At 42.7% G+C, this 12,208-nt stretch overlaps 1 protein-coding gene across 3 annotated transcripts in view; it reads right to left on the reverse strand.

The window, feature by feature from the left end:
- Positions 1-11,938, reverse strand: part of CYB5R1 (cytochrome b5 reductase 1) — a 108,139-nt gene extending 96,201 nt beyond the window's left edge. For all 3 annotated transcript variants that reach the window (XR_012750184.1, XM_075333834.1, XM_075333835.1), the window contains exons 1-2: positions 11,747-11,938; positions 3,536-3,682 (exon numbers count right to left, since the gene is read on the reverse strand). Coding sequence is in view for 2 of the 3 variants with exons in the window: in XM_075333834.1 (XP_075189949.1) it covers positions 3,536-3,682; positions 11,747-11,761 (162 nt within the window). In the remaining variant the exon portion in view is untranslated. The remainder of the gene's footprint in view (positions 1-3,535; positions 3,683-11,746) is intronic.
- Between the last annotated feature and the right edge of the window lie 270 nt (positions 11,939-12,208).

Raw genomic sequence — 12,208 nt, forward strand, 5'->3', positions numbered from 1 at the left:
CCCAGCCTAAAAATAGCAGGCCGCAGCCGCCCCAGAAGTGGCGCATCCATTAGACGTGCCAATCCTGGCGCTTCGCCCCAACTCATCCCGTTGCCCTGGTGCGTTGGCAAACGAGGTAATATATGGGGTTGATGCCAGATGTGTAATGTCACCTTGCATCAAGCCCTGGGGTTGGTGAGGTCAGGCGTCTATCAGATACCCAACATCACCAACCCAGTCAGTAAGAAATAAAAAATAGACAACAAAAAAAGTTTTATTTGAAAAAACACTCCCCAAAACATTCCCTCTTTCACCAATTTATTGAAAAGAACAATCAATTCCACGTCCGGCGTAATCCAATAAGGGGTGGTCCCACGGCGATCCATACCATAGTTGCTGTCCCAGTCAATGAAGAACAGAATGTTCCCCATTGGCTGGGAGAGCAATGCAGTGACCTGAGCTAACATCAATAGCCCAGGTCACTGCATGGGATGCCGAGCGCTGCTGCCAGGAGGATAGATGAGATCATTACTTGCTGTGATCATCTCTTGTACTGCTGACATCAGCACTGTCACTGACTTCTATGCCCGCCGCGTTGTCAGAAGTATCGCGAGAGCCCATGACGTCACCGGTAGTGACAGTCTCGGGCCGCTCGCGAGACGGGCATAGACAGCAGTGACCGCGGTGACGTCAGGAGGCAGGAGATCATCACAGCAGGTAATGATCTCACCTCCTGACAGCAGCGATCGTCATCCCCGCGGCTGCCAGCACTGCAGGGTGTCAGTGTCTGCCTGCGCTGCCGCGTGACAGGCTGCTGACACTGCGGGCAGACACTGACACCCTGCAGTGCAGTGTCAGTGTCTGCCTGTGTCAGTGTCTGCCTGCGCTGCAGCGTGACAAGCTGCTGATACTGCGGGCAGACACTGACACTACAGGGCGGGCAGCCGCAAGGCTGGAGCGGGAGACAGACTGCACGGGCACCTGGAGGTCGCACGGAAGTGCTTCTGTGCGGCGTCCAGGCAGTGTGAAGTGTGTGTTTACTCTGCTCCGCTTCCTCTTCCTGGCATAATGACAGCGCTTCCTGCAAAACCGCAGGCAACGATGAGCATTACCGCAGGTAAATCGCGGCTATACCGGGGGTATGCCGCACATCATTTGCTACCTGCGGTATACCCCCGGAATTTCGCGATTACATTACAGTTAATGGAGTGAAATTCCGGGGGTATACCACAGGTACCTGCGGAAAATAATGGACATGCTCATTTTCTCAAGAAATTTTCTCAAAAAATTCTTCTCAAGGAAATTTCTTGAGAAAAATCCGCAGCGTGCGCACAGCTATTTTTTTTCACATAGGATTTGCTGGGAAATGTCTGCACAAAGATTGCAGACATTTCTCAAGAAATTTCCGTGGCAAATCCGCGGATAAATCCGCGGGTAAAACGCACTAGTGCGCACAGGGCCTCTTTCACACGTCCGTGAAAATCATGCACGTGTTTCACGGACGTGTCAAAGGTGCGTTTTCCCCTCCATGTGCCGTGTTTATACGTGTGTTCTCCATGTGTTATTCATGATAACACACGGAGAACGAGAACTTTCAACTCACCTGTCCCTGGCATCGCTGTCCATGGTGCTGATCTTCGGTCTCCAGCCCTGCAGACTCCCCGCTGCTGCTGCTTCTGCCGCAGTGAAGTGAATATTAAATGAGCATAATGAGCGGCGGTCGGCAGCAAGTGACAGCAGCGGCAGAGACAGCAGGGCTGGAGAAGGTGAGTAAAGGTTTGTTATTTTTTTTCTCTGACACGTGTGTTTCTCCGGCGCGTGTCACACGAGACCGCATCCACACAACATCCGTGTGGTACGTGTGCGGGCCGCGTGACACCCGTGCTGCGGGAGAAAAACGGTCATGCATCCGTGTGGATCACACGGGCTCATGTCTGCTCCACACGGAGGCACGGGCCAATGGCTGCACACGTGCGTGCACATAAACCTATTGATTTTAATGGGTTTATGTGTGCCCGTGTCTCCGGTACATGCGGGCACGGAACTAGCACGTACCGGAGACTCGTGCGTGTGAAGGGGGGCCTAAGGCTGCTTTCACACTACGTTTTTTTAACATGCGTCCTGAACGTTTTTTTGCAGCAAAAGTGAATCCAGTGCAAATATGTTTTTATTTCAATGCATTTGCAATGGACGCACGTCAACATGCGTTGACATGCGTTTGCATGCGGTATAGTGAGGATCCAGCGAGTTGCAGTATTTTAACATTTTTCAAAAACGCTACTTGTAGCGTTTTTGAGCTGCGTCCAAATACTGTTTGTCACTGGATCCTGACTATACTGCACACAAACACATGTGAATGCTGGCATGCTGATAGACAGGATCCTGTTGGGCAGAAACTAGCCTGGCGTGATCACCGAGTCTCTCTCTCTCTGTCGGTCTCTCTCTCTCTATCTGTTGGTTGGTCGGTGTCTCTCTCACTCTCTCTGTCGGTCTCCCCCTCACCCCCTCTCTCATGCTCACCGATCACGGGCGCGGCGCTGCACGGCTGTTACACTGCTCTGGCAGCTTCTCCTCTTTTGAAAATGCCAGCCGCTCATTATTCCACCTCTTATTCACTGCTTCCCCCGCCCACCGGTGCCTATGATTGTTTGCAGTCAAACACGCCCCCATGCTGAGTGACAGCTGTCTCACTGCAACCAATCACAGCCGTCGGTGGGTGGGTCTATATCGTGCAGTACAATATATAAATAAATCATTTCAAAAAACGGCGTGCGGTCCCCCCCAATTTTGATACCAGCCAAAGTAAAGCCACACGGCTGAAGGCTTGTATTCTCAGGATGGGGAGCCCTATGTTATGGGGAGCTCCCCAGCCTAAAAATATCAGCCAGCAGCCGCCCGGAATTGCCACATTAATTACATGCGACAGTCCCGGGGACTCTACCCGGCTCATCCCGAATTGCCCTGGTGCGGTGGCAATCTGGGTAATAAGGAGTTAATCTACTTAATCAGATCAGCAGACATGTGCGGGGATAACTGCAGGCCAGACATAGTGCATCCTTGGTTGTCAAGGGGTTAAATAAAGCTGTTGTCTTTTTCATTTCAAAATACCTTGTTTCATGTTTTATTTCGTTGGGCCATACAGTAAGTGCAGGTTGCTAATGAATAAGGTTCCATCCCATATCCAAAAGTCATGTTTATATGGGGGGGAGATGATAATTTGCATTGCACAAAAGATCATTATTTTGCTTGTTCATTGAAAATTTGTCTGTCTGTAAAATTAATGTCAAACGAGTGTTCTTCAGTATCAATTCAGATAGTGACCTTGTATTTTTTCCCCTCCTTTGTTTACAAATTGACGACAAATCCTCCAACGTTTCACTACGTAAAAAACTTCATGGTTCCAGAAAATTGTAATTCACATTCTAAATACTTTTAATAGGAGCGTGGATTCATTTCTCAAATATAGGAAGTCTCTACTTATTAACAGGATACATTTTTAATTGCAAATATGACATCTATTAATAGGCAGAGTTGCTTATAGATGAAAAATACTTACTATTTTGTTTATGAGTCTGAACTTGTACCTTCTGTTTGGATCCTGAAGTGTCACACATTTCCTTTTTTTATTGATCATGTAATTTCCAGCAGCCACACCAAACATAGTTAACAAGACCATGCCTATAGCAACAAATGCCCCTTTTATCTGGAAAAATTAAACAAAAACACCCAAATAAAGATAACTATGATATCTAGATTAACCACAAAAGATTAAAACAGAATTTAAAAATAGTAAAACATGTAAAAGCTTATACAATGTGTCCACCAATATCCTGTCCACCGACATTAGCTTGAGAACGGTGGCAGCTATAGGCATAGAAGTGGTTTCTAGCTTTAGTAAAGTAACCATGCACTACACAATGAAACCACCTATAGCGCCACCTGTTGGAAAACAACGGAGTTAGCATTTTTATCTCAAAAACGGAACGAGATAGAGAAAAAAAGTGAATTAAAAAATTGTAGGGCATCATCAATTCAATACAAATCGACAACTTGCATACAGAAATGCTATGATGTTAAATCCATGACCCCCCAAAACATTGAATGCTGGTCACGCATATGGCGCTCATTTAACTTTGAAGCTCAAAGTGGCCACCGTCAGCTGCAATGCACATCTGGACTCTGCACAGCATACTGTATCTTGCTGCACGTTGTGCAATATGGTAGGTGACACGTTTGCACAAGCATCTGTAATACGTCGTTGTAGGTCCTGCAATGTTGGTGGAGGGGTCGCATGCACCTGCTGTTTGATGTGACCTCGCAGAAAGAAGTCCAATGGGGTCAGGTCAGGTGAGCGTGGAGGCCACTCCACGCAGCCACCATACCCAATGACTTGTAGGAAGGTCTCCATGAGGTATCGCTTCACGTCCGCAGCCTTGTGAGTTTTACATGTTCTAATCATAACATTTCTGTATGCAAGGTGTCGATTCATATTGAATTGATGATGCCCTACAAGTTTTTAATTCACTTTTTTTCTCTATCTCGTTCTGTTTTTGAGACAAAAATGCTAACTCCGTTGTTTTCCACCAGGTGGCTCTATAGGTGGTTTCATTGCGTAGCGCATGGCTACTTTACTATACCTAGACACTACTTCTATGCTTATAGCTGCCGCCGTTCTCAAGTTAATGGCGGTGGAAAGGATATGGGTGGACACACTGTATACACTCTATAACATTGCAATTGCAAGGATAAGTCATACGATTATGGAAGTCAGAGGATACACAGACTTGATGTGCAAATGATGAAAAATATGAAAGCAAACTTTTTTAAATATATTGAATTATTTACCATCAAGTATGAGCTGCACGCAGTATATGACGACTGTTCTACCATGCTGAATGCAGTTGGGCACACAAACCATCAAAATTCTCTGCTGCTAGTTGATGACTAATGATGTCCCTGATGTGCTCCATAGAAGATATGTCCTGCTCATGTTAGTATGTTTAGGCCAGGCGTTGTTGTTTAATAACAGAACCAACAACATTTTGGGGATCACTGGTTCCATGACCAAATAAATGTGATGTCAAGTTGTTAGTGTAGCTAGAGTGAAAACGAGAGGAGTACAGCTATCTTAAATTTTGTCACTCCACATCATAAACCTGGGAGTGGAAGTAAGACCATTGTGATGTTCTTTTGTGAAAATCTTTTTATGGCATTACCCACGTGATCTTTTCAAATTCGAAGAATAAAGTGCAGTCATCCATTCTATACTGCAAGTGAAATTAATAACATTCCAAGACTCAGGTGTCGAACAGTGTCTACATCAGAGGTCTTAAACACGCGGCCCACAGGCCTTATGCGGCCCCTGAGGCTGCTTGTTGCGGCCCGCAGACCCCGTGACCATCGCGGCCCTATGCCGGGGGTCGGTGCCCGCAGGGCTTTACTACAGTTGAATCATTTGCGGTGCCTCGCAGAGGAGCTGTCTGCACTATACCAATGGCTGCTGCCCACCAATCAGATGCAAGGAGGTGAAGTGACTGTATGACATCACCTCCTTGCATCTGATTGGCCAGCTCATTTGCGCGCGACACCGCAAATGATTCAACTGTAGTAAAGCCCTGCTGGCGCTGAACCCCGGTATAGGGCCGCAAACATCATAGGGTCTGTGGGCTGCAACAAGCAGATAAGGGAAATGCCCATGATGAGGACAAGTGTCCTCTGAGGAAAACGCAGGAGACCGCAGCTGTGTTCTCCCTACGGAGGGCGCATGCGACTCCGCAGCAAACAATTGATATGCTGCGGCCTCTGAAAGTTGTACTAAAGGTCACTGTTTGCTGCAGGTCGCACACGCATAGTGGCATGGGATTTCTAGTAATCCCATTCACTATGCTGGCAGCGTTTTGCACGTTGCTGAAACATGCTGAATCTAAAATGCTGCAAACACTGATAGTGGGCGGAGCCTTGAGGGAATGGAGGAAAGGTGAAAGGATGGCACAATACTACAGGGCTCAAAGATGGGCACAATACTACAGGGCACAAGCATGGGCACAATACTATTGGGCACAATAATACAGGGCACAAAGATGAGTACAATACCACAAGGATGAGCACAATACTACTGGGCACAATACTACAGGGCACAAGGATGGGCACAATACTACAAGGATGGGAACAAAGATGGGCACAATACTACAAGAATGGGCACAAACATGAGCACAATACTACTGGGCAGAATACTATAGGGCAGAAGGATGGGCACAATACTACAGGGCACAAGGATGGGCACAATACTACAAGGATGGGCAAAATACTATAGGACACAAGGATGGGCACAATACTACAAGGATGGGCACAATACTACAGGGCACAAGGATGTGCACAATACTATAAGGATGGGCACAATGCTATAGGACACAAGGATGGACACAGTACTACAAGGATTGGTACATTACTATAAGGATGGGCACAATACTACTGGGCGCAATACTACAGGGAACAAGGATAGATACAATTTACAAGGATGTGCATAATACTACAAGGATGGGCACAATACTACAGGGCACAAGGATGGACACAATACTACAAGGATGGGCACAATACTACAAGGGTGGGCCCTGAAAACCAGGAAAAAGCATAGCGGGTAGGCCTCACACTCACCTGGCCAGGTTGGCTTCCCTGACTGCTTCCAGGCTATTCGGACCACCATCATTACCACCTGTACTAGTCTCCTAGGACTTCTTCACCGGTTACCAAGTAAAGTGAAAGGTAACGAAACTGCAGTCCTTGTCCGTTATTGTCCACATTCCTTTACCCTGCACCCTGAAGCCCACCGGTTGCCCAGAAATAGACTCTCCAATGGTTGCTCCGGGGTCCTGCTCCACCCTGTGGGGAGCAATATCACCTCAGCTGCGCCATCATCATCTGCCCCGGGGAATACACAGCGCAGCGGCGGCCCACATAGCCGCAGTACCACAGGTGGTGTCATGAACCTTTACTTTTAACTACAACTCCCATCATCATAATCATCATCCCTTTATTATTGAAAGACACCGCCAGGGTCACGGAACCATGCTACATCACCCAACTAGTCCGGCCCGATAACAAGAACCCCCCGGCCCTGGAGCTGGGCGTGTCATGGGCACAATACTAATGGGCACAATACTACAGGGAATAAGGATGGACACAATACTACAAGGATGGACACAATACTACAAGGATGGGCACAATACTAAAGGACACAAGGATGGACACAATACTTCAAGGATGCGCACAATACTACTGGGCACAAAACTACACGGCACAAGGATGGGCACAATACTACAAGGATGGAGGGACATTACTACAAGATCTTGGCTAAGATTAGATTACTATATGATGCTGTAATTGTAAAACAATCTTACAAGAAGCTGATAAAATGTAAAAAAAAAATCAAAATAAAGCATTAATTTTTTTTGCCACTAAAAATGTTTTTTATTTATATTCTTAGCTAAACAAAAAAGTATAGGTTTGTTGTTATAAACAAGCAAAACATTTTCAAAAAAGTGATCCAAAGGTGTGTAGAAAAAAAACATAAAATCATTAAAAATGTCACTTTGTCCTGCAAAGAATGCGGCCCCCTCAAATTTTTTTTTCTATGTACCCGTCATACACCCAGCTGAGTTTGAGATCCCTGGTCTACATAAACCATCAGAAGGTGTTTCCAAGATATTGGGCTATGAATCAGACATTCAGCTACAGGTGATGGAGGGCTATGTACCAGGATTGGGTGATCATATGTACCAGGATGGGGGCTATGTACCAGGATGGGGAATTGCATGTAACAGGATGCGGGGCCATGCACCAGAATAAAAGATCTATGTACCAGGATAGAGAATCATATATAACAGGATGTGGGCCATGTACCAGGATAAGGATCATATATGCCAGTATGTGAGCCATGTATAAGGTTGGAGAATCATATTTACAGTACCAGGATGGGGATAATATGCCAGGATGGGGGCCATAAGTAGGGACTGAAACAGATTAATAGCATTTCAATTAATTTTAATGGGGAAATTTAATTTGCCATAAGAGCAAACTGTGTTAAGAGCTTGTTCACAGAACAAATTAAACTTGTAAGTCAAGGTATTACTTTAAATATATACAGGGTGGTCCAAAAGCAGGTGGACAGTATGTGAAATAGGGTTCTGCTAATCTTGACACAAGCTAGGCTTTTTCTATACCTTATCTGGTTATAGTGGGAATACACTGTATATCAGCTATATTATATGCTTGGTGTGCTTCACCTCTATATATTTATATGGTTGTTTTGTAGACCTTGTCCTATCTTGCATTCTCTGATAGTATTGAGATATTCCCCTATATTTTCTTGTACTCTATTAGTTGCCTTCTCTGCTATTTGGTTTTGGCAAGATTTATACTATTATATATTTAAGGAACTTGGGTGCATAAGGGGCCCTTGGTTTATATGGTGGTGTCAATTTTTATGTATTGCTGTATGGTTTTAATTATGCACTAATAAAACTTTGTAATTTTTATTCATTGAGTGAGTGCCATATTTTGTCAAGCGCTTTTTCTCCCTTGTCTGTTGCCATTGCTTGACAATAGTGCACCCTTATATCTTTTGTCACTATTGCGGCTGTGCATACTCCCTCTTTTGCTTGTACCAGGGTTATGAAGGGGGAGATTTATCAAACCTGGTGTAAAGTGAAACTGACTCAGTTGCCCTTAGTAACCAATCAGATTCCACTTTTCATTCTTCACAAACTTGTTGGAAAATGAAAGGTGGAATCTGATTGGTTGCTAAGGTCAACTGAGTCAGTTTCACAGATCCAGTTTTCACAGATAAATCTCCCCCAAATCTGTTTTCTTTTCAGATAATTCAGATAAACCATAATGGCAAATAATTGAAATACAAATCAAAGAAAATGGATTTTAAAAGAGTATTGGAAATGTCAAAATGCTAAAACCGTTAGAGCAAATTGGGTTGAAACATTTGGTACTTAAGCCCCAAAGAGACAAGCCATTTACCGCCTTCGTGACAAATTTGATGACACTGGCTCAATCCTTAATGCTCCAAAAACTGGTCGACCAAAGACAGCCTGTACAAAATTAATAAACAACTTGTTGCTGAAACATTTGTTCAGAGTCCAAAAAAGTCCACCAGAAGAGTCTCTTTAGAATTGGGAATTTCACGATCTTCTATCATGCGTCTAATTCATGTTTTATTGGAGAATGATCCAGACAGGCGGCTGCAATTTAGTGAGATTATGCTTAACGAAATTGAAGAAAATCCAGTAATTTTAGATAACATTATGTGGAGTGATGAAGCTTCTTTCAAATTATCTGGCCATATTAACAGACATAATTGTATTTACTGGTATAATGAGAACATGCATTTAACATTAGAGCAACAACTAAATGAGCCTGGTGTCAATGTTTGGGGTGGTATTTCAGGTTTTGATGTTTTAGGACCAATATTTTTTGATGGAACAGTCACAGGAGATGAGTATCTTGAAATTCTAATGAATCAAGTTGTTCCCCAGTTACATTAACAGCCTAATTCAAATGACCTTTATTTCTAACAAGATGGGGCCCCTCCACATTATTCAAGAAGTAGTCCGCGAGTATCTTGATGAAACATTTCCTAATAAATGGATTGGCTGAAGAGGCCCACTGGATTGGCCGGTACGTTCACCAGACTTGACCCCAATGGATTTTTTCTTTTGGGGAGTACTCAAGGACAAAGTTTATAGTTGAAAACCAAAAAGTGTCAGTGATTTGAAAAATTACATAAGAGATGTATTTCAAGAAATTGATACCCAAAGATACTTGTGCAAAAATGTTTGTCGAAGCCTAAGAGGCAGACTTCAAAGCTGTGCAAATTGTAATGGAAAACAGTTTGAGCACCTGCGTTGATAAAATGTATTTTATATTATTGTTCAGAATAAAATGTAATTGTCAATGTTATGCTTGTGTTAGCAGATATCATTTTATATATAGATCAAAATAAATATTATTTTCTGTCCACCTACCTTTGGACCACTATATATATTTGTATATATATATATATATATATATATATATATATATATATATATATAAAAATCTGCTTTCGGGTTCACTGCCTGCAATAGAGATCCAGGTGACAAAATCCCCCTATACATCTCAGTCCAGGTAGTGACTCAATGGTTGGGCTGCTGCCTATGGACAAATAGTTCCTGAGGTCTGACTGAGTTCATGAGCTTTTGTCCTGGGGAAACCAGAGCAGAGGAAAATTTAGTTTATTCATGGCTCTGTGAGGAGGAGGAACAGCGGAGAATGTTAAATTTATGCACTGCACCGTGAGGAGGAGTAGTTGGGACAAGAACAGTGAAAAGTGGGATAGTTGGGAGCTATGTGGATGACATGAGCAGTCCCCAATTGCATTGGAGTGACAGAGGAACACCTTAGATGACACATAAATAGCCAAGCTTTTAAAATGGCTGAGATCACGCATACTGTAGCTGTGATCCTGGACATTGCAGACGGAACTCAGCTATATGTAACAGCTGGTTCCTGCTGGCTCACACAGTTCCTGTGCCTGCTCCATCGCTGTATCAAGTATGGACATCATGGTGCTGTAAATGACGATTAACCACAACAATCACAAGCATTGATTAGCCAGTAATGAATAAAATCTATTTTTGCGATGGTTTTATTTAAGGTATTTTAATGCAAATAAAAAGCTGCAACAGCCAAAGACATGAGACTTCAGGATTATCATGCCCACATTTCTTTTTTTCCTAACTGATTTGGAAAACTACAGCATTTTGACATCTGCATCAAAAACATCTGCAGTCAATTCTTTGAGTGGTTTTTTTTCAAAATTTTTTCACACATAGTAACGAGAAAGCTGCAAAATGCAAGTGTTTATTCACTGTTTTCCTGATTTTATTAGCAGTTTGCTTTAATAAAACTAACTTTATTGAACATGTACTGTAGACAAAGCTCACATGTAATCCTCACCTGAAAAACACTGCAAAAAATGTGTCACAAATGCTTAAAAAAGCCACAAAAATACTGAAAATGGTCATTTTAAATGCAGTGTTTTTACCGACAAGAGAGCAGGTTTGGGCTGTAGACAAAATGCAGCAAAAACACTACGTGTGAACATAGCCTAAATGAGACTGTTTTCGTTGCAAGAGCTTTGATTTTTTAAAGCTAAATTCAGGTCTATGCAACAGATCTTCCCTTCTTGTTACCATACGCTAAGGCCACGTTCAGTATTTGGTGAAATTATTACCAAAACCGCACCAAATCCAGCCAAAACCAGTAGTGGGTAAAAATTACAGAAGTGGTGCCTGTGTTTCTATTATACGTTTCCTCTTTCTGTTCCTGTCCTGGTGTTTGCTACAAATACTGAGATAAAGAACTCACCAAATACTCAATTTGTGCACGTGGCCTAATTATTCTATTTTCCATTGATTTTCATAAAATTTATTAAAACATACTATGATAAAAGAAATGCATCATAAATGTTGAGTGATAAACAATCCTAAGTCTCTAATACTTGTTTAAAACTTTAATGCCAACTACTTGCAAAATGTTTTTCAAGTGTAAATTTTCACTACAAAACACACAATGCAAAAGCACCCTGAGAAACCCTACATACATCAAAATAACGTGTTCAAGATATATTCACATATCGCCAAACGCACACCAGCAGGTAGAACTAAACAGACAGCACTTAACACAAGATGAAAAATAATGTAAAATTAAATTTACTTACCTGGAGAAAACCCATAGTTTAGGAGGACAAATCAGGTTGTAAACTGTGATTTATATTTAACTAACTAGATTATGATGAGGATATTTAACTGAAAGAAAGTGTATAATGTGTTGGCAAGGGTCGGAGCTGGCATGTCAGTGCACCCGGTACAGCTTGTGTTCTCAAGAAAGACATCTGATTTAATGAAAGCATTAGATGATTGACTAACATGCTAAGTTGTCTGGCACGGCTAACGCTCCTCCTTCCACTGTCCCATAGTGCGCACATTTTATATCTCTGTAATACAAATAGATACACCGAGTATTCACTCTGGCTTTCTATTTTTATGATTATGTTTTTAATGTAAGTAGTGCAAGTAATAATGAATTTCTGTGATTTTAAGTTGTCAATACACATGTTTTTGCAAACATCATCCAGTTTATGTTGTTCTCATAGCTGTATTACATTATAGAGGATCTGTCA

This window comes from Anomaloglossus baeobatrachus, chromosome 2, assembly GCF_048569485.1.
Source record: "Anomaloglossus baeobatrachus isolate aAnoBae1 chromosome 2, aAnoBae1.hap1, whole genome shotgun sequence".
NCBI lineage: Eukaryota > Metazoa > Chordata > Amphibia > Anura > Aromobatidae > Anomaloglossus > Anomaloglossus baeobatrachus.